At 43.3% G+C, this 26,414-nt stretch overlaps 1 protein-coding gene across 1 annotated transcript; it reads left to right on the top strand.

Annotated features, from left to right (window-relative positions):
- The first annotated feature begins 2,792 nt into the window (after positions 1-2,792).
- Positions 2,793-25,998, top strand: LOC124656758 (L-ascorbate oxidase-like). Its single transcript, XM_047195445.1, has 3 exons — positions 2,793-2,912; positions 19,825-20,637; positions 25,039-25,998. Exons 1-3 carry the CDS (start codon positions 2,793-2,795, stop codon positions 25,996-25,998), a joined length of 1,893 nt encoding a protein of 630 aa, XP_047051401.1.
- Positions 25,999-26,414: the final 416 nt, after the last annotated feature.

The raw sequence follows: 26,414 nt of genomic DNA on the forward strand, positions 1-26,414 counted from the left end.
TTTTCCTCGAAGAAGTAGCAATTTGCCAATTTTCTGTGCCAGCCAAGAAGCTTGAAAGTTGGCTAAACTTGATGAGTCGGTAAGTTCACGATTCTACGCATGATTGTTTCAAGGATATGCTGATTGTGTGCTATAGCTTTGACAAATATAAAACAAAATAATACATGTGATGGCGCGTGAGAATACAGATAATCTACGGTCAAAGCTATAGCACAAAATCATCAAATCCTTGAAAATTCAAGCGTAGAATCGTGAACTTACGGATTCATCAAGTCTAGTCAACTTTCAACCTTCTTGGCTTGCACGGGAAATTGGCAAATTGCTACTTCTTCTTCGAGGAAAAAACACAGCTTTTGCGTGAGTTAGAACACGCCATTTCTTGTTTAAGAGCAAACAATAGATTGATTGCTGCAGCATCCTCATCCCTGGCCAGCCTGATTTCTGATTCAGACGTGTTCTGAACTCCAAACAGACATATAAAAAACAAGACAAACCCTGAATTCGCCTACACACATCATGCATTAAGTTGAAAATGTTTGGTCTTCCATCTCACATCACATTTTTTCGATAAAGAAAATATATTAATATTACGAAGATACCAATTGCACCTACCCTCTGCAATAATGTAGTGTCCTAATGGTAATATGGATGCACACAACCAAAAAACGAATTACAAAAAGAAAAGTCGACCAGCTCCTTGTAATAGTGGATCAAAAACCACCAAAAAAATACCAGAAATCCAACAACTCCAAAGTGACGATTTCAAAAAAAATAAATTGCACAAGCGCCGTCATCGCACTCATCAATTTTCATAGTTTTTCACCCCGGAGAAAGTCCGCACTCACAAAACAATGCTTTCAACAAGATTTTTACCAAACACAAACAATTAGGGTTAGACCTTGGATTTTCACCGTGTAAGTTTAGACACTGAATTCCTCCTGTGATGTCACCTCCACTTGCCAATTCCGCACTCCAAGTCACGAAACACTAAGCCAGCCACCAGGACTCAAACCTCTACTGCCAATCCTCAGTTTTCTGCTTCCATGCCATTCTCCGCGTCTAACTTCACCGTGGAACAAATGCATGTACCATGATGGAAACAGACCGCTGAGCTACAGAACGCCCCCTCTAAAACCAAATGGCTAGAATAAAACATGGTTGCGCGCGACCAAAACACCATGCACTCTGGAAAACTCTAGGCATGACGTCCATTTGGAATACGCTGATGGAGTAGGCGCCAGGAAGTTCTTCCAAGGACCTCCACTTTTATTCAAAACTGCGCCAGCAACTCCCACGCCACCGACCGGTTAGCGGAGAAGAAGACGAAAGTGAGATGCCAAAACAGGGGTAGACAACCTCATGGCCGGCAAGCACTGCATAACATCGAGGTGTGCCCAAATCAGGTCCAGAACAGCCTGCCTTACCTCCAGCACCGCGCCATCGCCGGCCACCGCTGCCAACGCCCGTCCGCACCCCTCCTCCATCAGCTCCTCTGCAACACACCATGGCTCGTCGGTGCCGTACCCTACCGCTCGTGGAGATCAGCCACGTGAGCCATCTCCTACCCTCCGCCTTCGGCGTGACGGGCGCTGCCACCGTCGCTGGCAGCGACAATGGCCTGACGGGGCTGGAGAGGAGGGGTAGGTGGGGTCGACCGAGCGGGGGAGAGGGGGGCGACCCAGGAAGTTAGGTCAGACAGTCTATCTGCTCGCTTCCGCCGAAGCATGATCTCACATCTGTTATAAACGCGACAAGCAAATAACGAAGAACGATAAAAGAAAACGCAACGGAGACACGAGATTTAACGTGGAAATCCCTTCCAATACAAAAACGGAAAAAACCACGGGCGTCAGCCAGCAAAACTTCACTATATCGAGGAGTTTTTACAAACGCTGTGGGTTATCTTATAATCTGATAAACCCTAGCCGGCGGCTTACAATATGTATATAGGCGGTGGCAACGATCCGTACTGCGGGCCCAAGCTTATAGGCGACGGGCCTCGTTCCGCTCGTCAGAAGTTAGCCTCCCTTTAGTATATGAATTTGGATCACAGTATAACAACATCACATGCGCAGGAGGAATTGGTATCTTGCAAACGCAGAGAGGGCATGCAATGTAGCTGCTATCTGCTTGAACTTGTCTCCTTGTGTAAATGGAGGCGTAGGTTTATAGATTTTGTTTTCTCGAACATGCAAGAGCATTGCATTAGGTTGATTGTTTTCATTTGAGCAAGATTAATTTGAAGTTTTGATCGCATAACAGGAACGTTCTCCATGCTTATCTGGATATATATTGAGAGGTCACCTAGGGCCCTACTAGTTAGCAGCACCATGGATGGTGGATTCGCCGGCTGGGTTCAAATTTTGGGTCTACCTTAATTCTGAAAATAACCTCTAGTTTCTCAAGAGACCACTCTTTTTTAGCTGGATATTTCGCTAATTTGCTTTACTACCAGCTGTTATTTTAAAAGTAGTTGAAACTTTCACTCTCTGCATTAAAATGGTGCCGACATGATTATAAAACCCGAGCAAACCCTTAGCATGCACGCTCCAGAAGTTGCCGCCGGCATCTTCGCGAACCCGTCTTCAGGATAGGGATCAAAGCATTGACCCTATCAAGCCTGACACCACCATGACGCCAGGTAGCGGTACCACCCTGCACGCTTCCACCATTATGCATCCGTTATCGAGACCCAGCTGCGCCAGGCTGCCCAGAATTGTCATCATCAACACGAAAGAAAACCACATCGCTCCACCTCAAGACCCCTCCAGTCAGTGCCTGCTCCAAAAACGATGCCCCAGGAGAGAGAACGGCACCCCGAGCCATCGTCCAAACCGGAAGACTCAGATCTAGGTGTCACCTGGAGCAGCCTGAGTGCGGACGATGAGTGCAGTGATGATGCCTTCACCAATGTAATGACACATGTTCGCCACCATCGTGCACCATGACCAAAGTCAGTGTGTTCGGTTTTCACTAGCAACAACATCTCCCCAAGTCTGAATCACCACCGAGACACATAGATTGTCTCCACGTCAGTCCCTAACTACACCTACGACAAAGACGATGGATATAGGCCGGTGCCGAGAACCACAGCCCGCCGCCTTGCCCCACAGATCAAACCCCCGCGCGCGACAATGACAAGGGGAGGAGATTGCTACTGATCACTGCGCTCGGAAGCCTCCGCTGATGCCGCCCAAGCAACCCCATGGAATCGCCGCCGCGACCCACCACACCCAACACCGGTGGCACTTTAAAAACACATCGTGTCTCCCTACTATTTGTATGATGTCTTCCAATTACTTGTCCAACATGTAGCATACTATTTTTTTTTGCGCATAAAGGAAGATGATATTAGATCAGCAAGTTACAGAAAGGTCCACGAAGAAAAACAAAATTACAGCCCAGTCCTTCTGCAACACGAACACGCCAGCATCCAGGAGCTGTCGGTGGCGCACCGTCGCTGATTCTCCCCTTCCAAGTACACGTATAGCTTTAGATCATGTAAAACAAACTCGGGACTTATAAATATTTCTTGCTCGATAAGTTTGGAAACAACCCACCGCGACAACGACAAAAATAACCAACAGCTGGTTTGTGTTGAGCTCTGAGTTGCTTCCTTGAAAATAGGGGATCTTGATTAGCATGTGATTGGCATCGATAATAGCCTATCCATAGTGGACTTAATTATGTGCGATCATCTAGGGTGCGTTCGGGTCGAAGTAGTGACAAGTGAGTCGTCCGTCGCCATCCGTGGGTCCCGGTCATCTCCAAAACTCGCGCGCGTTCCATTGGGTGCATGGAGTTAATTGCAGCTCTAACTATGATAATAGTGATAGTTCACAAAATTATGTTGTCTAAACTACGGTCCAAACAAAAGTGTATGATATATGAAGTCATAGTTCTGTGCAAGCCATATAACATCAATGATGGTTCCCTCTGCTGTGGATTTGGAATTGTTTAACGAAGCTTCGATATGTTTTAAAGCCTTAAAAAAAGCTCACCGGTCACAATTGAAACACAAACTGGAGGTCAGGACTACCTAACTAATGCATTTCGTAAAGGAACTTTGAAAAAGCATTCCACCCATTTGCTTGCACTAATCTGGTCTGAATTATGGCATTTGAAGCAGCTGTATATGTTTTAGTCGGGTATTGATTGACAGATAAATTAGCGTCCTCTCAATAAGTTTTTCAATAAAATGGGATTTTTAGTCACTTGCAAATATGCTTAAATATTTTTTTGAAAGGATATGCAGAAATACTTTAACAAACATATTACCTACCTACATATATGCGAGTATTAATAATTACATGTATGTATTTTATTAATTCATGTTTCCATTTGTGAAGTCACAATTGCTTTCAAAGAAACATGCCATGTTATCATTTGAGTTAGAAAGAACACACACACGGTGTTAAAACACAAAAATCCATATATGCTTTTCTTATTATGCAAAAAGTCTCCAGATCGATCTGATATATTTAGGTAAATTAATAGATAGTAACGTAGGGCGAAAAAATAAATACAAAGCCATTCCCTTACAAAGTCAAAAAAGATAAATTCACGATTGAAACACATTCATAGCATATGGGTATATAGAACAACAAATTTAAAAGGCATCAGGCTTATCAATTTCTTAATGTAGATTAGTTCATGTATGGTTTGGTGGATACCGAATCATATTCTTTTCAACTATATAAATCATATGTCGAGATTTTTTTTAAATACATCCAAACTGACGTTCTCGTATTTTTTTTGGAGAGAAAAAAAACCGCGTTATTAAATTGATGAAGTATTGGTCAATTACTGAATTTGTTTAGTCACGTCGTACACCATGTACAGACCGGTCAGCACATTTTTTCGAATACCGCGTTTCAGAACGTGTATGGCCGCCAAGTGACCATGCTTTACATAAAGCAACAACATGCGAGTTTTAGCTTTGCCAGCTTGCAAGAAGAAACGGAGAATCATGCTAATACATGCCGCTTTAGGTTCATCTCCAGGTCATATTGTGTTTTGAGTCGGTGCCTCCTTTTCAATAGGTTTTTCTTTTTTGAGGGTAACAGCAGGACACTGCTGCACGATTTTATTAATTGCCAATAATAATTACATCGATCACGAGTTTGTCTAGGATAAAGATAGGGGTTTATCGACCCAATTACAAGATTGCTTATTAACAAAACTAGTCCTAGCTAATTCTTGCGCAACTCCATTTGCTTCCCTCGGACAATGCTAAAAGTTAACTGAACCAATTGAAGTCACCAAGTCGATACAATCAGCATAAACCCCAGACGATTTGTTCCACCAATATTCTACACATGTGCATGCCGCAATAACCTCCATAGAATCAGATTCAGCGACGACATTGTTGCATCCCAGGCGGTTAGTGAACGCTAGCCCCTCCTTCATTGCTATAGCTTAAGCCCCAGCAGGTGATGCTACATTTGGAATGAATAACGTAGAACCTGCGACAAAATGCCCTTCATAGTTGCATATAACAGCTCCCACAACACATGCATAAGTATCCGCATGAAAAGAGCCATCCACATTTACCTTCATTTGTCTCGGATTTGGTCTACTCCATCGATGCTGAGATATACCCAGCTTTGCCAAAGCTTTGGCTGCATTTACTGTTAGACAGAACAGAGATACGGCAATGGGACATAGGTGAAACCGTCTCATTGTGTGTTCGTCTTCAGCGAATCCACCATAAATACCAACAGGCAACCACAATAGTTTCCTTTCGCCCCACACTAGTAAACCCCTGGAGAAAATTATCTTGTAGTGTGAGTAAGAACTCCAAAACGGTAGATCCGGATCGATCCACCGCAAGAGCCTCCTCAATTAACAAGGATAAACCCAACTTGTCCCACTACAACAGCAGTTGGATATTGAAAAAGTAGATGCAAGATATCTTCAGCCGCTTCGTTGCATATCGGGCACTCACCACTAGTACTGACATGCCGGTTCTCCATGATCGACTTCAGCAGTAAAATTCCATGTAGTGCTTGCCACAGAAACGTTTTAACTTTGCTAGGAATCTTTAACTTCCATAGAGCTTTCCATACATGATTATTAGCAGCTGAACCTGGGATAGCTAATTGAGCTAACCTCGGGCCAAATTTATTTTTCCATTGCAAGTGATAAGCCAACCTGACCGTGAACCGTCCATGTTTAGTATAATTCCAGGAGATGAAATCATCAAATCCATGAGTGTTGAGGGGAATTTGAAGGATGTGATTGACGTCAGCTGTGTAGAATAGAGAGCGAACTAACATCTCATCCCATAGACTGGAAATAGGATCAATAAACTCGGCCACTTTTGACATAAGGAATGATGATTAGAATTTAGTACGAAATCACTTAATCTTAATAGTTTAATAAAGAGGTTGCTCACCACATATTCCATGTGGTAGGAAATAACTCAATCACTCGGTTGATCAAATACTTCCTCAGTTCCATATTATTTCACATATAACATTTAATTAAAGTTATACTTCCCGAAATTTCATCAATCGTAAAGAAAAATATTAGTATCTATAAAATCAAATCAACATTATCAGAACCTTAATGTAATATATTTTTTAAACTGAAGCAAAAGCTTTGACTATCTCATTAATTAAGCAGAGCTGTCTACAACATGGGCCAAGCCCACACAACACCACACTGCATAATCATGGCTAAGCCCAAACACCACTAGATCTAGAAAATAGATGGGTTGCCACCAGTGCGAGAGAGAAAACGTCAACATGGGAGGAACAAACAAGGGACACTCCATCAAAGGTGAAGAAGCCGACACGCGAGAAGAGCTGCACCAATGCGATGCTGACACGCCAACCTCGCTAGTCGCAAACCAGACGACAGGAGGCCGGCGCCGGCACACCACCTTGTGGGGCCGCCGGCCCAACTTAGCACCCCTCACCCTGGTGATGTAACGCTGCACGAACTAATTGCCGCAGCCCAAGCTACATAAAAGGCAATCGCATGCAGACCACAACCGTAGCACCACATCTGGGGTCGCCACCCTAACATATTGTCCAACCGTCCCCATTAGGACGCATTGACCCAACTTATTTCCTTGGAAACAGATAGCCGAGCTCTGTCAAGAGTCAGTGGTTGAAGCTTAATGTGCCCAACTGCTCATCATGAAGTTTCTTTGCACTGGAAACTTGTGGTGCATAGGGCACAATATGCCTTGAAAGAAAGTAAACCCTGGAGATAAATACATGCCCCAGGTTTGGAATTGTTGAGCCTTTCCTATTCGTAAGGTATGCTCCTACGTAGTAGTATACATTGGCACAATTTAATAAACACCAAACACAACCTTCATTTTTTTTCTATTTCTTGGTTATTCATGTTTTGCGGTAGGCCAGATTTGGTTTGCAGAGTTGACATTTCTCTATAGTACGGGAAAGCTATTACTGGCAAAGAAGAATTAGTTTGTTGATCTGACCACCGACACACTAAATACATATTAATATTGCTTCCAGGTTCAGTCCAGTGAGCCAACAAACTAAGAGATTAACACAACAAAGTAATAAACTGAAACTGCACCTGCTACTAACACACCAGCATGCTCCTTCAATCCACAGGGGCACTTATTATTTTTCTTTGTGTATCTGTTCTTCTTTGGCATGGAGATATATCTGTCCTTCTTCGGCATGGAAACCTTTTATAATATTTGATAAGGAGATTTTTTTTAATATTTGTCATGGAGAGCATGGTAGACCTCAACCCGTGAGATCATAATACTTTGCCAAAGCTGAATGTTGGTGATTTTCTCTTATAAATTTGTCTTTGTGAGTTTATGAATTGATGTTTCTTTGTGTAATTGAAAGGTTTATGCTGTTAAGATTTCTGTTGGGCTTTTCATTTTCACAAATTCTTAACTGAAACGACCAGCTACTATTCTTTGATTATATCAACCAAGGCAGACCATCCATTATTTTCTCTGTTCTTGCTAATTACAGTTCTTGCTAATTACAGTACAAGAAACTGGAGTTTGACCTAATATTTGAGCCGATTGGTAAGATAGTAGTAGTGCAGAATCATTTTATTTACTTTGCCCCGCTATCCCTGAAAATAGTTTGTTGTCTTTGGTAACTAATGCATATGTTCACAACTTGACATATGTTAAAACATGGATGAACATTGGACAACGTAGATGAGGCGATTGTCCATTTTTTGTTGGTGTAGCAATTTGAGTATTTCATCTTACTCTCTCAATTTGAGTTTTTTTCTTTTAATAGATCCAATTCTCAAAAGGATGCAGTTACCTTGCCACGGCCAGTTTCCTACATGGGAGAGCTAGCTGAGGATTTCAAGAAGTTTTATGAGTTCTTATTTTCACAGCTCGAACCATCTGTATTGGTAGATGGCCTAGCAGTTTGACCTGAGCAATTTCTGCTTGGATTGTGGTTTAGCATGACATGAGAAAAACTCTGCTGTTTTTGTGAGTGGTACACATTTGTTTTTTGAGGTAAGCGTGTGTTGTGTTCTGCCAATTCGATAAAGAAGAAACGAACAGGTTGTTACAAGCTGGAGAGAAACTAGCTCAGATACTTTGTGGAGTTGCAGTATCCTGTTTGCTTGTGCGTGTGGCAGTTTTGCAGGGCTGCAGCCCTCTACTATGTTCAGTTTTCTCTATATAAGAGTAATTTCCTAATACTCGCCTCACAAGTACAACTTTTTCATGGGATATCCTCCGTTTTTTTCAACTCGCAGCTACCACGTGGGTGCGGGGTGCCGCCGCGCCATTACATGCTAGTATGTCGTAAAACTAGTTGTCATATATTGTAAAGATTGAATTCGACCAAACCTAATATGACAAGTGTTTGATTTCCCCAATTATGTGCTGGGAGAATGAGGCAAACGATGGTGCGGCATGGATTATAGAGTGCCAGCTAGCACCCTTTCCCGGCATACCTTGGCATCCCACTCTCACTCTGAGGAGAGGCGTTCCAGCCGGTGGTGAACCGATTGGCTGACAAGCTTCCTAACCGGAAAGCATCGATGATACGCCGGGCTGGGGTCTTGGTGCTCGTCCATTATGTGCTCGCGGCCATACCGCTGCACGAGCTCGTAGTGCTTAGCTTCAACAAGAAGGTGCTTAAGTAAGCAAGTGAACAAGATCCTACGTGGTTTCTTGTGGGCTGGTAGGGCAGAGGCTAATGGTGGTCATTGTCACGTCAACTGGAACATGGTGTCCCGCACGCTGCGGTATGGGGGCTTGGGGATTCCAGACATTGCCCGCACTCTCATTAGCCACAGGGTGCGCTGGTTTTGGAGGATACGTACTGACCTGCAACGACCTTGGCACGGGCTTGACATGCAATTCTGGAAGGCTGAGCTAGATGTCTTCACGGGCTCCACCTTCATGGTAGTAGGCAACATGGAATCCACTCTCTTCTGGTAGGACAGATGGATGGATGGGAAATCTATCAGGGAGATAGCGACGGAGGTTTACACGCTCATCTCGAAGCGCCGTAGGCGGGAGCGCACGGTTCACTAGGCGCTGGTGGAGCCTAGCTGGATCTCGGACATTGTTGGCGCGTCGAGTGCGCTGGCCCTCTGTATCCAGTTGTGGAGCAGACTCAGTGGCATGCACCTTTTGATGGACCAGGGTAGGCTGATTTAGCGTTGGACCGCAGATGCCCGGTACTCAAGACAGGATGACTGCTTTACGACCAGTCTGAGGAGACTATGGCATGCATTCTCACCGGATGTTCATTGTCCAGGACTATCTGGTTCGAGGTCCTATCATGGATTCGGTCCACCTTGGGGCCTCCAACGCTCGAGGGTGACTTCGTGGAGTGGTGGTTACTGGTGGTGGCGCCCCTCGCAGGTTGCAAGGGCACTTCATCGTTGATCATGCTTACCATAGTGGTTATGGAAGCACCGGAACGCTGTGGTTTTCGACAATGCACGTCCTTCGGTGGCTACCTTACGCAACGACATCGAGGCCGAGACGCGACAATGGGCAAACGCGGGGCTCGGGGTCTTCGCCAGCTTCTCCCCTAGATAAGTATTTTGGGTTAAATTGTATGGCACAATGTTCGCTGGCTTCTCCCCATCTTTTCTAACTAAACACCGAAGCACAAGGTTTTTGCGTTTTCGCGAAAATGAAACAAAGAGAACCGGCGGTCTACATGGGCAATGGTGGGCGGGCGGCGGGCGCCGCCTCCTCTCCTCACTTCATTTGTTCCTCAGTGCGGGAGGGGAGTGGAATCACTTAGGACTTAGGATAAGTCAGGCGCTAGGTCTGGGTGGGCTTGGGCCGACATGACTTGACTACTGGGGCTCGATTTTCTTGTTTGACTAGGTTATACAACCTATTGTTCATTTTTACCGAGCTAAACGAGCTACTCCGAGCTCGATGAACTCGGCTCGTTTAGCTTGAACGCATTTAGCGACAAAAACTAAAACTCGGCTCGGCTCGACCGAGTTCGAGTCGACGCGAGTCGAGTCGCGAGTTACTCGTTTAGCTCGCGAGTTTCGAGTTTTTTTCCAAGGCATAGACAAAATCATCCTAGGAAAAACAGTGACTGAAAAACATAATTATTTCGACTACTTAGAAGTATCAGAATTTTTTCCAATATATTTGCATACAGAGAATGAAAAGTTGTAACTATATTCGAAATTTCAGCCCCATCAGAGTTACCAATAGAAAAATGAAAAACATTTTTGTGAACATCAACGTGCAGAAATTCGTAAGTCTGCAAATGTTTCATCAACTTCATTATCAAAAATGGATAAAACTTGGTACTTTATTAAAAAACCAAGTAAAAAAAAGTGAACTCTCTTTCTACAGCAAATACTCATAATAAAAAACAAATTAAAAACAACTAGGTTGCCTTCCACATAACTCTTTCTTTATAGTCATATAGCTAGTCTTTGTACCTTGTTTTTAGTAGGGGTAGACATCATGTGAGCATTTCACCTTGTTGATTGCATCTGTCTTCCTTACTTAATTGTAACATTATTAACTCTACCTAAAACATGCTTGGTATAAGTATTAGCAAGTAAAATATCAATATCACATTTTTCGACGACACTATTTCTAGTTAATCATATAGTTATTCAAAATTACATAAGCATTAGATTCTAAATTTAAAATAACATGCCAAGTAAGTTTTTTCAATAGTAATTTGTATATTGGGGATCCATAGATCCCCAAACTTAGGTGGTATAATGGTTTCTCTATTGTATCTATCAATCTTTTCTTCAAGAACATGATTTGCAATATAGGAACCAAAACGCGCTTGAGGAACATTAACAAAAGTATCTTTAGTAATTTTTTGTACGATAGACATAAGTTCATACATGCTATATTTATCAAGGTCAAATAAATGTTGAAAAATGATATCACTAAGCATATTAATTCTTTTACTTGTTTAGTTTCATAACAATCATCAAAAGGCTCACCATGTAGTTCTGCCCTTGCCATACTATCTCCACTTAGTTTCAATAAGTAAACTATCAAGTAAAATGTGAGCACCTGCAACATGCATATTGATACGTCCCAAACGTATCTATAATTTCTTATGTTCCATGCTACTTTTATGATGATACACACATGTTTTATACACACTTTATATCGTTTTGATGCGTTTTTCGGAACTAACCTATTGATGAGATGCCGAAGGGCCAGTTCCCGTTTCTCGTTGTTTTTGGTTTCAGAAATCCTAGTAAGGAAATATTCTCGGAATCGGACGAAATCAACGCCCAGCATCTTAGAATTTCACGAAGCTTCCAGAACACCCGAGAGGGACCAGAGGGGGGCCACAGGGCCACCACACGCCAGGGCGGCGCGGCCTGGACCCTGGGCGCGCCAGCCTATGGGGGGGCCACCCCCTGGCTCCTCCGAGGCCGCCTCTTCGCCTATAAGAAGCCCCCTGACCTAAAACATCAATACGGAAAAGCCACGGTACGAGAAACCTTCCAGAGCCGCCGCCATCGCGAAGCCAAGATCTGGGGGACAGGAGTCTCTGTTCCGGCACGCCGCCGGGACGGGGAAGTGCCCCCGGAAGGCTTCTCCATCGACACCACCGCCATCTTCATCAACGCCGCTGTCTCCCATGAGGAGGGAGTAGTTCTCCATCGAGGCTAAGGGATGTACTGGTAGCTATGTGGTTAATCTCTCTCCTATGTACTTCAATACAATGATCTCATGAGCTGCCTTACATGATTGAGATTCATATGAGTTTTGTATCACTATTAGTCTATGTGCTACTCTTATGATGTTATTAAAGTAGTCTATTCCTCCTTCACGGTGTAATGGTGACAGTGTGTGCATCGTGTAGTACTTGGCGTAGGTTATGATCATAATCTCTTGTAGGTTATGGAGTTAATTATTACTATGATAGTATTGATGCGATTTATTCCCCTTCATAGTGTAAAGGTGACGGTGTGTATGCTATGTTAGTACTCGGTTTAAATTGCAAAGATCTATTATGCTCTAAAGGTTACTTAAATATGAATGCCGAATGTTGTGGCGCTTGTTAACTCCGGCTTGAGGGAGCTCTTGTAGCCCTACACAACGAATGGTGTTCATTATCAAACAAGAGTATATGTAGCATAAAGGAAGAGAACTTATTTATTTATGTGATCAATGTTGAGAGTGTCCACTAGTGAAAGTATGATCCCTAGGCCTTGTTTCCAAATATTGCAATCATCGCTTGTTTACTCGTTTTATCGCATCTTTACTTCCTGCAATATTACTACCATCAACCGCATGCCAGCAAGCACTTTTCCGGCGCCGTTACTACTGCTCATATTCATTCATACTACTTGTATTTCACTATCTCTTCGCCGAACTAGTGCACCTATACATCCGACAAGTGTATTAGGTGTGTTGGGGACACAAGAGACTTCTTGTATCGTGATTGCGGGTTGCTTGAGAGGGATATCTTTGACCTCTTCCTCCCCGAGTTCGATAAACCTTGGGTGATCCACTTAAGGGAAACTTGCTGCTGTTCTACAAACCTCTCGCTCTTGGAGGCCCAACACCTGTCTACAAGAATAGAAGCACCCGTAGACATCAAGCACTTTTCCGGCGCCGTTGCCGTGGAGGAAAGGTAAAAGGCACTCATACTCCGGTCCCGTGTAACTAAGTACTTTTCTGTTGCCATTGTGTGTGTGCTCGAAGCTATTTCCTTTAGATCCTGCAATTGCATCTTTTTGTTTCTTGTTAAACACTAGTAAGGCATAAGGGAAAACATCTGTGAGCTTTTTAAACTATTTCCCGAGTCAAGACATGAATGGTTTAATGCGAAAATTAAAAAACCTATGGAACCTTATTTGCATGCTAGTAGTAATATTAGTATGAACGCTTTGAACACCATTGTTGATAATGATATAGAAAATTCTAAGCTTGGGGAGGTCGGTTTTGATGAAAATGATCTCTTTAGCCCTCCGGGTATTGAGGAGAAAGTTTATGTTGATTATGATATGCCTCCCATATATGATGATTATAATGATAGTGGTCTTTTGGTGCCGCCTACTATGGAGGATAAAGTTTATTATGATGATACTATACCTCCTATATTTGATGATGAGAATAATAATGATAGCTACTTTGTTGAATTTGCTCCCACTACAACTAATAAAATTGATTATGCTTATGTTGGGAGTAGTAATAATTTTATGCATGAGACTCATGATAAGAATGCTTTATATGATAGTTATATTGTTGAATTTGTTCATGATGCTACTGAAAGTTATTATGAGAGAGGAAAATATGGTTGTAGAAATTTTCATTTTACTAAAACACCTCTCTATATGCTGAAATTTTTGAAGTTACACTGGTTTTATCTTCCTATGCTTGTTGCATTATGCTTCATGAATTTATTTGTGTACAAGATTCCTTTTCATAGGAAGTGGGTTAGACTTAAATTTGTTTTGAATTTGCTTCTTGATGCTCTCTTTTGCTTCAACTCTTATTTCTTGGGAGTGCATCATTGAAATTACTGAGCCCATCTTAATGGCTATAAAGAAAGCACTTCTTGGGAGATAACCCATGTTTTTATTTTACTACAGCAATTTTATTTTATATTTGAGTCTTGGAAGTTGTTACTACTGTAGCAACCTCTTCTTATCTTATTTTATTGCATTGTTGTGCCAAGTAAAGTCTTTGATAGCAAGGTTCATACTAGATTTGGATTACTTGCAGCGCAACAGATTTCTGTCCGTCACGAATTTGGGCAGGGTTCTCTCGTAGGTAACTCGGAAAAATCTGCCAATTTACGTGCGTGATCCTCAGATATGTACGCAACTTTCATTCAATTTGAGCATTTTCATCTGAGCAAGTCCAGTGCCTCTAAAAAATTCTTCTTTACGGACTGTTCTGTTTTGACAGATTCTGCCTTTTATTTCGCATTGCCTTTTTTGTTGTGTTGGATGGATTTCTTTGTTCCATTAACTTCCAGTAGCTTTGGGCAATGTCCAGAAGTGTTAAAAATGATTGTGTCACCTCTGAACATGTGAATTTTTGATTATGCACTAACCTTCTAATGAGTTTGTTTCGAGTTTGGTGTGGAGGAAATTTTCAAGGGTCAAGAGAGGAGGATGATATACTATGATCAAGAAGAGTGAAAAGTCTAAGCTTGAGGATGCCCCCGTGGTTCATCCCTGCATATTTCAAGAACACTCAAGCATCTAAGCTTGGGGACGCCCAAGGCATCCCCTTCTTCATCAACAACTTATCAGGTTTCTTCTCTTGAAACTATATTTTTATTCGGTCACATCTTATGTACTTTACTTGGAGCGTCTGTTTGTTTTTGTTTTGTTTGAATAAATTCATCCTTGTGTGGGAGAGAGACATGCTCCGCTGTTGCGTATGAACACATGTGTTCTTAGTTCTATCTTTAATGTTCATGGCGGAGTTGAAAACCGCTTCGTTAATTGCTATTTGGTTGGAAACAGAAAATGCTGCATGTGGTAATTGGTATGATACTTGGCAATTGTTGTGCTCATATAGATCATGTTTAAGCTCTTGCATCATGTACTTTGCACCTATTAATGAAGAACTACATAGAGCTTGTTAAAATTTGGTTTGCATGATTGGTCTCTCTAAGACTAGATATTTTTTGGTTAAGGTGTTTGAACAACAAGGAAGACGATGTAAAGTCTTATAATGCTTACAATATGTTCATATGTGAGTCTTGCTGCACCGTTTTATACTTGAGTTTGCTTCAAACAACCTTGCTAGCCTAGCCTTGTATTGAGAGGGAATTCTTCTCGTGCATCCAAATCCTTGAGCCAAAAACTATGCCATTTGTGTCCACCATACATACCTACTACATGGTATTTCTCTACCATTCCAAAGTACATTACTTAAGTGCTACCTTTAAAATTCTATTCTTTGTCTTTGCAATATATAGCTCATGGGAAAATAGCCTTAAAAACTATTGTGGTATTGAATATGTTGCTATGTATCTTATTTCTTATAAGTTGCTTGTTGAGCGGTAACCATGTTTCTGGGGACGCCATCAACTTTTACACCTTTGTTGAATATCATGTGAGTTGCTATGCATGTTCGTCTTGTCTCGAAGTAAGGGCGATTTTCATGATCAAATGGTTTGAGTATGCATATTGTTAGAGAAGAACATTGGGCCGCTAACTAAAGCCATGAATCATGGTGAAAGTTTCAGCTTGGACACAAATCCTCAATCTCTTATGAGAATATTACTCGTTGTTAAAATGCTTAAGCATTAAAAGAGGAGTCCATTATCTCGTTGTCTATGTTGTCCCGGTATGGATGTCTAAGTTGAGAATAATCAAAAGCGAGAAATCCAATGCGAACTTTCTCCTTAGACCTTTGTACAGAGCGGCATAGAGGTACCCCTTTGTGACACTTGGTTGAAACATATGTTATGCAATGATAATCCGTGTTAATCCAAGCTAATTAGGACAAGGTGCGAGCACTATTGGTATTCTATGCATGAGGCTTGCAACTTATAGGATATCTTATACATAACGCATATGTTTTATTACTACCGTTGACAAAATTGCTTCTATGTTTTCAAAATGAAAAGCTCTAGCATAAAAATAGTAATCCATGCTTCCCTCTGCGAAGGGCCTATCTTCTACTTTATTGTTGAGTCAGTTTACCTATTCCTTCTATCTTAGAAGCAAACACTTGTGTCAGCTGTGCATTGATTCTTACATGTTTACCTATTGCACTTGTTATATTGCTTTATGTTGACAACTATCCATGAGATATACATGTTACAAGTTGAAAGCAATTGCTGAAAATTAATCATCCTTTGTGTTGCTTCAATGCCTTTTACTTTGAATTTATTGCTTTATGAGTAACTCTTATGCAAGTCTTATTGATGCTTGTCTTGAAAGTATTATTCATGAAAAGTCTTTGCTATATGATTCATTTGTTTACTCATTGTCTTTACCATTGCTTTGAATCACTTCATTCATCTCATATGCTTACAATAGTATGATCAAGATTATGATAGCATGTCACTTAAGAAATTATCTTTGTTATCGTTTACCTACTCGAGGGCGAGTAGGAACTAAGCTTGGGGATGCTTGATACGTCCCAAACGTATCTATAATTTCTTATGTTCCATGCTACTTTTATGATGATACACACATGTTTTATACACACTTTATATCGTTTTGATGCGTTTTCCGGAACTAACCTATTGACGAGATGCCGAAGGGCCAGTTCCCGTTTTCTGCTGTTTTTGGTTTCAGAAATCCTAGTAAGGAAATATTCTCGGAATCGGACGAAATCAACGCCCAGCATCTTAGAATTTCACGAAGCTTCCAGAACACCCGAGAGGGACCACAGGGGGGCCACAGGGCCACCACACGCCAGGGCGGCGCGGCCTGGACCCTGGGCGCGCCAGCCTATGGGGGGGCCACCCCCTGGCTCCTCCGAGGCCGCCTCTTCGCCTATAAGAAGCCCCCTGACCTAAAACATCGATACGGAAAAGCCACGGTACGAGAAACCTTTCAGAGCCGCCGCCATCGCGAAGACAAGATCTGGGGGACAGGAGTCTCTGTTCCGGCACGCCGCCGGGACGGGGAAGTGCCCCCGAAAGGCTTCTCCATCGACACCACCGCCATCTTCATCAACGCTGTTGTCTCCCATGAGGAGGAGTAGTTCTCCATCGAGGCTAAGGGATGTACCGGTAGCTATGTGGTTAATCTCTCTCCTATGTACTTCAATACAATGATCTCATGAGCTGCCTTACATGATTGAGATTCATATGAGTTTTGTATCACTATTAGTCTATGTGCTACTCTTGTGATGTTATTAAAGTAGTCTATTCCTCCTTCACGGTGTAATGGTGACAAGTGTGTGCATCGTGTAGTACTTGGCGTAGGTTATGATCATAATCTCTTGTAGGTTATGGAGTTAATTATTACTATGATAGTATTGATGTGATTTATTCCCCCTTCATAGTGTAAAGGTGACAGTGTGTATGCTATGTTAGTACTCGGTTTAAATTGCAAAGATCTATTATGCTCTAAAGGTTACTTAAATATGAATGCCGAATGTTGTGGCGCTTGTTAACTCCGGCTTGAGGGAGCTCTTGTAGCCCTACACAACGAATGGTGTTCATTATCAAACAAGAGTATATGTAGCATAAAGGAAGAGAACTTATTTATTTATGTGATCAATGTTGAGAGTGTCCACTAGTGAAAGTATGATCCCTAGGCCTTGTTTCCAAATACTGCAATCATCGCTTGTTTACTGTTTTACTGCATCTTTACTTCCTGCAATATTACTACCATCAACTGCACGCCAGCAAGCACTTTTCTGGCGCCGTTACTACTGCTCATATTAATTCATACTACTTGTATTTCACTATCTCTTCGCCGAACTAGTGCACCTATACATCTGACAAGTGTATTAGGTGTGTTGGGGACACAAGAGACTTCTTGTATCGTGATTGCAGGGTTGCTTGAGAGGGATATCTTTGACCTCTTCCTCCCTGAGTTCGATAAACCTTGGGTGATCCACTTAAGGGAAACTTGCTGCTGTTCTACAAACCTCTGCTCTTGGAGGCCCAACACTGTCTACAAGAATAGAAGCACCCGTAGACATCACATATTCATAAATGTTTTTCCGCATTTGGTATCTAAAAGTGCAATAGATTTCATATATAAAATTTAATAAAAAGTATTTAATATCATTCAATCTCCAAGACCATAAATAAGTTATGTAAATCTCTCCCAAGCGTTTGTAACTGTTTCATCTCCTATTTGTTTGAAAGAGTTGATAAAATTTCTATTGTAGGAAATGATATTTGATGGCCCAAATTTTTCTATAAAGGAGGCTTTTATACTAAACTATGAGTGGGAATTCCCATTTAGGCCAAGTTAACATCCATTCTACAGATTTCTTACCCAAGATGAAAATCTCTTTCCTGAACAGATTTCTAGCTACCAGAAAGAACAAAATTATCATCAATCTCCTAAGCACATAACCCCCCCCCCCCCCACCCCTCCCCCAAAAACCCTTCCCTTTACAATCTGCAAACCCTAAAATGTAGCAATGTGGGAGAAGATGAAACCAATACATGACAAGGAGTGCTATCAAGTGGTAACATACGCCCTCATTTTAACCGTAATCTCCTCCGCTACCGGCCCACCCCCACTGCACCGCTCCGCCGCGACTCAGAGACAACAAGTATTTGTGAAACCTCCTACAAACTTCAACGACATGCTCCGCCTAGATTGACTTACCACCGTCGTTAACACTCCCGCCGGTCGCAACGGCCGCATCATCTAAGTTGGAAGGAAAGGGGATAGGAAGTAACTGAATCTTCGGGCGTCAGCAGAGAGATTTGCGTGGCGAGTGATGGGCCAGAACAACATGGTCTGTTTACTTCGCTGGACTACCCCACCCTGGCGTCGAATCCCACGGATGTCCTCCTAATCCCATCCATGTTAGCTAAACCCAACAAGAAAACAAGGTTTCGCCGAATCTAGGGTGATTTCACAGCCAGCTAATTTTTTTATGCAAAACTGTGATTCTTTTGCAGCTGTGGGCGCCACTCGCAAAACACCAAAACAGACCAAGCATCCTAGAGTTGACAAACAAACTAAAAATATGGCGCATGGAGGGCTCGGAATCCTGGCGCCTGTCTTTATCGGGTGCCTTGGATGGACTTACTTGTATCTTTACCTTGTTTTCTTTGTTTTGATAGCTAAGTTGTATACCACAACAATGTAATATGAACCTTGATTGAACCTGAAAGCTTTATTAATTTAAAGTCATGCACTATATGCCTTTTATCTAAAAAAATAAGGTCTTGCCGAAAAAAAAACAGAAACATTGGGATTTGGGAGTTCAGGGTTCAAAAATCAGGAAGTTAAATGTGGGAGTTTGATTCAGACCTAGCCTACGAATTCAGGGTTGGTTTCTGATTTTTGCCAAAATACAGTCACCTAATGCCGATGTCATCTACATAGGTGATCACGTGACGGGGTGACGTGATCTAAGCAAAACTCAGTAGGTACGACCGGTCCATTCTAACGCGTTACTCATCGCTTATATTTCGAACCCACCGAAGCCCGGAGAACACACCAAACCATAGCGCCAGTCTGCCACCGGCACCCCGGCCTTGCGCTCAAAAGAAGAACACCCTGCGCTCCTGCTCCTCTGCTGATTTCTGATCGAGATTCTGATCGAGATTTCTGATCAATAGAGCGACGAGCTCTTCGCATGACCTGGTACTACTACGATATTTTCTCATATGCCCAGTCTTCCTAAACATAGAAGCGATTGAGCTAGCACTATTGCAAGCCAAAGCCATCAAGCACATCCCCGTAAGTGCGAGGCAACGACGCGGCTAGTCGAAGCCGGCCCGGAGGTCTGCGAGAAGTGGCGGAGCAATGGCGTTGGTAGGACAACCACAGCTTCTCCTCTGCTGCCTCTTCCTGGTCAGCGCATGGGCGCTTGCCGCCGTCGCTCAGGCGAAGACGGTGCACGAGAAGTGGGACATCAGCGACCAGTTCGCATACCCTGACTGCGTCCGCAAGCTCGCCGTCACCATCAACGGCCACACCCCTGGCCCGACCATCCGCGCCGTCCAGGGCGACACCGTCGTGGTCACCGTCAAGAACTCCCTCCTGACGGAGAACGTGGCGATCCACTGGCACGGGATCCGCCAGATCGGCACGCCGTGGGCGGACGGCACGGAGGGCGTCACCCAGTGCCCCATCCTCCCCGGCGACACCTTCGTCTACACGTTCGTCGTCGACCGCCCGGGAACCTACATGTACCACGCGCACTACGGCATGCAGCGCTCCGCGGGGCTCAACGGCATGATCATCGTGTCCGTGCCTCCCGGCGCCGGGCCCGACGTCGCCGAGCCGTTTGCCTACGACGGCGAGCACGAGGTGCTCCTGAACGACTGGTGGCACAAGAGCACCTACGAGCAGGCCGCGGGGCTCGCCGCCGTGCCGATCGTGTGGGTCGGCGAGCCGCAGTCGCTGCTCATCAACGGCCGCGGCAGGTTCGTCAACTGCTCGGCGCTGGGACCGGCGTCCTGCAACGCGACGCACCCGGAGTGCTCGACGCCGGTGTTCGCCGTGGTGCCCGGCAGGACGTACCGGTTCAGGATCGGCAGCATGACCTCCCTCTCCGCCCTCAACTTCGAGATCGAGGTAGGTGATCTTTTCACCAGCTTTATTCAAAGTTCGTTCAAGCTCTCGTAAGTTGGTCATGGAGATGGACCTCAGTCCTCACCAGCTCGCTCGGTAAACGACGTACGTACTGCGAATAAAGAAAAAACAAACATATATAGCCGACAAAAGCGAATACGCGCGCGGGTGCATGTGCATCGATCACACCGGAGAGATCGGCCAAGATCGCGGTCAGCTATTCACATTGCCTCCGAGGAGGATCTGATGCCCTCCATGTTCTCCTCCTGCATACCTGCTACTACTATTTTTATACTTCCTCCGTTTTAAATTAATTAATTTGAAACGGATGTACAGTAATACCTTGCTTAGCCGGTAATCCTGCCCGGTTGCGTCTAACATCATACAGAACTATTTTTCCACTTCAATGGAGCGTCCATTTGCCCGCCGGCCGGCCGGCCTTTTCACGCAATTGTGCCATATACAAAAGAAATCATCTTGGGAGCTAGCATGCATCTCAACAAGTAGTGCAAGTGGAAACCAGAAGCTAATGGACAGATTTGTATGGACCTTAATTATTGGGAAACTGATAAACTTTCAATACTAGTTATATTTCAGCATTCATCTCTCTATTCAAATGAGGTAGCTGGAAGCTGGAGGCAGATATTCAGTAAATAGAAATTAGAAACCATCTAGTCGTTAGTCAGTACCCAACTGCCAACGACGTCGATACAAGGCTACGTACACAAGACTACAAGAGACGCGTCTCATCAAAACACAACTACGATTAACACCATTCACCTAATTATGTCTAAGAACGCTTATCAAACATTGACCTGTACGCATGCCTGTATGGAAGTCAAGAGTCAAAGATGGCATTTTCCTGTACAACTCGTCACTAGTGGCCAACTTCATGAATCATGATCGATAATTCGTCGCATCGCTCGGACGATGTGCCTTGATTACTAGTCCGGTATGTGGGGGTTTTTTTGTCGGTTTTTTTAATTGATCATGTGTTGCATGCTTTTTAGACTAGTCACAATATGGGAAATAACATACACTAGTATCATGCACATGATACTAGTTTATGATACTAACCTCACAATGCATAGTATCATAAAATGGTATCATAGTATTATCATATTTAATGTTTTGTAGAATCTCAATGCAAATATGTGTACATGATGTGTTTGCTATTAAGTTTTCTAGTTTTACGTGCTATGATACGGTATCATATTATGATACCACTTCCATCTCTCACCTCATTAATTGGTGTGCCACATCAGATTTTTTCCAACATGGCATGCATGATACTACTTATGATACTTCCATTGTGGCTAGTCTTAGAGTATCATTTTTTTTACCAAGAGAGCTTTATTAGTTAAAAGGTTTAAGCATTAACTCAGCCTTATAATAAAGATGCACAAAACCGTACAAACCAAAAGTATCAAAGTACTGAAAAAACAAAAGATGTGTTACAAGCAATCATGTTAGAAACTATGGAGGACCGATCCATAAATTACGTTGTCATTCATGTTGAAAAAAAAGTTTCTCACCGTATTCTCCGACCGTATAGACACCTTCATAAACAGATCACAGTGCATCACACGATGTAGAACCAGTCTTCCTCCCAAGGATAACCGTTTAGTTTTCTTATTGAGTGCATATCAACTCTTCTTCTTAATGCAATGAGGGAGCTTCCCTCCTCTGACGAAGTTCTGTCACATCATGTTACATCTTGTTAATTCACGGAGACTTCATATTACGTCTTGATGTGACTATGAGGGTTCAGGGACGGCAAAAATTATGAAGGTTAATCGCTTAGTGCAGGTTTGGATACAATTTTTATGAACATGAAATACATGTAAATCGGATTCGGAGTAGTGCCTATACCTATAACAAATTAACTTGATGGGAGATGCTGAGTCAAGGTATCATGTCGGACTTATCCAACGGCTAGTCAATAAATTTGCAGCATAGTATAGTTAATTTTTGCCTGACTGCCTGTGATGTTACACGCTAACTAACCGGATCAAGCAACACAAGCCCTCCTACCCGTCAACGGAGGAGCGTGTACTTGTGTATCACGCGGGATTAATATAAGTAACAAGGTTATCCCAACATGAAGTTTTCATTAGCGTGGTCCCTTCGAGAACATCCGATAAAATTGGAACGATACAGAGAAGTTTTCATTAGCGTGAGGAAGATGCATGCGCTTCACTAGTCTGCTTAGTTGCCAACTCACGCTTCTTGACCTTGACAATGTGGGCTTATCCATTCCAAGACGATAGAGGATAGATACACACGATGGTTTGAAATCATCCATCGGTCCCATTTCTCAGAAACTGCTAACTGTACTCCTGTACGTATCAAGCTAGTAGACTCGTATGATATATATTTGGATCGAGCGAGGAACTAGTATACACTGCTGCACCTTAGATTAAAGGAACTTCATCAAAAATAATACGGTTTTGCTATGTCTCTATCAACTGAGATTTTCTTAAGTCTAAGTCACTTACAAAAAAGTGCTTTGAGTTGCACTTTTCTGTTAAAAAGGTGCAATCGCACTTTTCTGATAAAAATATGCAACTGGACCGAGTTGCATTTTTCTGAGGTGACTAAGACTTAAGAAAATCTCAGTCATTGAAACATAGACACACTCAAAATAATAAAAGTAAATGTGCTTTAGACCTTTTCGTAAATTTAATTGAAGACTATCAGTCATTTAAAATAAGTGCAGTAGACTATATATATCTAAAGTAGCGAGTCTAAATATTATTGAACTATTGTTGTGGTGGTATTCCAACCGCTCTGCAAAGCCAGAGGCCCTGAATTCGACTATCCAGCGCGCATGCCCATATAATACTTTTTGTTTCCGTCCACAGATTGCACGAATCTCATAGACAGATCCAATGGTTCTCGGGTCGACTGAAACATAGGAAAATCTCACTCACCTAAGACTTGGCAAAACCGAAAAACATATACATACTCGCCAGCAACAACCACCCGGAAACAACATGGAAATTGCCCGCGTGTCAAGGTCAAAGAAAGACTTCAGGGGTCAATTTTGGGTGCAAGTTTGACCATGGATTAAATATATAACTATAAATTATTTTTCGTAGAAAAGCATATCAATGGATTCATGTTTGAAGAAAGTTTCCAACGGTACAATTCCCGTGACAAATAAATCATATATTGTTAGCTAATGGTAAAAATTAGGCTCAAACCTCAAGGGGACCTTAAAAGATAAACAAGCATATATAGAAGATCTGGCGTATTTTCAATCCAAAATATGCATAAAGTATTTGCAGCTTTAAGATTGTTGCCAAAAAAATCACACTTTTTGGGCTAAGAAACATGGAAACGACAGAATTGCACCTTTCAAAACCACAAACTGCACAACAAGATATGTGTTATTTCGGTCTTCAATGTGCAAGGTAACAAATTATGCATTCTAGAATCGAAATTGCACCACACAATTTAGTTCAAATTCAGGCTTAAAATGTGTAACTACCAACATCCACGTTCCAAACCAAAAATTTCACAAGAACACATTATAAACAAGCAAATTATTATGAGTTTATAACCCCAAAATTTTAAAACGGGGAATATTGGGCTCTAAGGGCATGTACAATGGTAGAGAAGGCATGCCTTCCTTTACCCCGCCACATCAGTTAGAGAAGGCATTAGATACAATTCATACAATGCATTATCTCTTACATCCATCTCTAGCAATTAATATGAATGATTAAATTTTGGTAGGAAATGTGTTGTAAGGGAAGACATATGTGATACAATGGAGAAAATAGCCTTCCCTTATTTCCTAAGAGATGATCTCTTAGCTAAGGGAAGATAACCTTATCTCTCTTCGTTCTCTCTCCTCCAACTAAGCAAAAAATCTGATGTGGCATCTCTAAGGGAAGGCTGACATCACCCCATTGTACATACCCTAACCCCCACTGAGCTTACTTCCTTTTTATAGACATAATATATTTATATGCATATACATGCAACATATATACGGATGTAAAAAAATCGACTTTCATGTAAAGCTAAAACCAGCTGCCTGCGTTTTAGCTAAGCCAAAAAAAAAAAAGTTACCAAAAATCCACCGATCTATATACATAATCCTTAACAGCAGAAAGAAAAATAAAAATTACAAAAAGTTATTTGTACCACCTAGCGACAACAACAAGCATTCGAACGAGTTGAAGAGCGGGTCGTCGTTGTTGCCTCTCTTTCATTGGAGCCCGGCAAAAGTTTGTCTATGTGGAACTTTGCCGCGGTTGCGAGAAGAAGAGGTGGTAGCATAGCAACGTTGCACTATGTCTTGCAAAACTACTGATCACCGTCAAACAGTGAAAGTTAATCATCAGGTGGATTAAGTTTTTTGCTAATGCTGGAAATTGGTTAACCTAACCGCAGGGCCATCCAATGACGGTGGTGGAGACGGACGGGCACTACGTGAAGCCATTCGTGGTGAAGAACCTCAACATCTACTCGGGCGAGACCTATTCCGTGCTGATCACGGCCGACCAGGACCCGAACCGGAACTACTGGCTGGCGTCCAACGTCGTGAGCCGCAAGCCCGGCACGCTCACCGGCACCGCCGTCCTCGCCTACTACGGCGGCCGCAGCAGCCCGCGTGATGTGCCGCCGACGACGCCGCCCACCGGCCCGGTGTGGAACGACACCACGTACCGCATCAACCAGAGCATCGCCACGGTGGCGCACCCGGCGCACGTGTACGCCCCGCCGCCGAGCTCCGACCGCACCATCCTCCTCCTCAACTCGCAGAACAGGATCGACGGGCGGACCAAGTGGGCGATCAACAACGTCTCCTTCACGCTGCCGCACACACCCTACCTGGTCGCCCTCAAGGACAGGCTCCAGGGCACCTTCGACCCGCGCCCGCCGCCGGAGACCTACAACCACACCGCGTACGACGTCTACGGCGTGCAGCCGAACCCGAACGCGACGACCAGCGACGGGCTGTACCGGCTCGCGTTCGGCTCCGTGGTGGACGTGGTGCTGCAGAACGCCAACATGCTCGCGGCCAACAACAGCGAGACCCACCCGTGGCACCTCCACGGGCACGACTTCTGGGTGCTCGGCTATGGCGTGGGGAGGTTCGACCCGGCGGTGCACCCGGCGACGTACAACCTAAGGGATCCCATCCTGAAGAACACGGTGGCGGTGCACCCCTACGGCTGGACGGCGCTACGGTGGAGAGCGGACAACCCCGGAGTGTGGGCGTTCCACTGCCACATCGAGGCGCACTTCTTCATGGGCATGGGCATCGTCTTCGAGGAGGGGATTGAGCGCGTCGGGAAGCTGCCGCAGGAGATCATGGGATGCGGCAGCAGCAACGGCGGCCATCACTAACTACAGTACTTATTTACTACTGTACTCGCTTCGTTCCATAATTCTTATTGTTGCTTTAATTTAGCTCAGATACTACACGTGTTCAATAAAATTCCTTGTAGCCATGTATTTTGTGGTAAGTACTACCGCTGATTTATCATTAGCTAGTAGCATCGATTCTTTTGTTTGAGGAACTAGGATTAATTCTTTCATTCTTTTGTTCCATCACTCGGAAGGAAACTACACGCGTCAATTTGTAGTAGTATTTGTAATGTATCCACCACAATTACTATTGATATATCATAATGTACATATATACCAATTACCCAAGTACACTCACTTTGTAGTTTCGTACCGAAGTTCTTAGAGGTTTTACTGCGAGCGATTTGTTGAAGTCTTAAGGTATCTCGCGCAACTTCCTCCATATGTTTAGCTTC

The sequence above is a fragment of the Lolium rigidum genome, chromosome 5 (genome assembly GCF_022539505.1).
Source record: "Lolium rigidum isolate FL_2022 chromosome 5, APGP_CSIRO_Lrig_0.1, whole genome shotgun sequence".
In the NCBI taxonomy this organism is placed as follows: Eukaryota; Viridiplantae; Streptophyta; class Magnoliopsida; order Poales; family Poaceae; genus Lolium; species Lolium rigidum.

Coding starts and splice junctions, on each gene's coding strand:
- LOC124656758 (XM_047195445.1), top strand. CDS start 2,793: ATGCCCCAGGAGAGAGAACGGCACCCCGAGCCATCGTCCAAACCGGAA. Junction 2,913..19,824: donor GTGATGATGCCTTCACCAAT/GTAATGACACAT, acceptor CGACGCGGCTAG/TCGAAGCCGGCCCGGAGGTC. Junction 20,638..25,038: donor CCCTCAACTTCGAGATCGAG/GTAGGTGATCTT, acceptor ACCTAACCGCAG/GGCCATCCAATGACGGTGGT.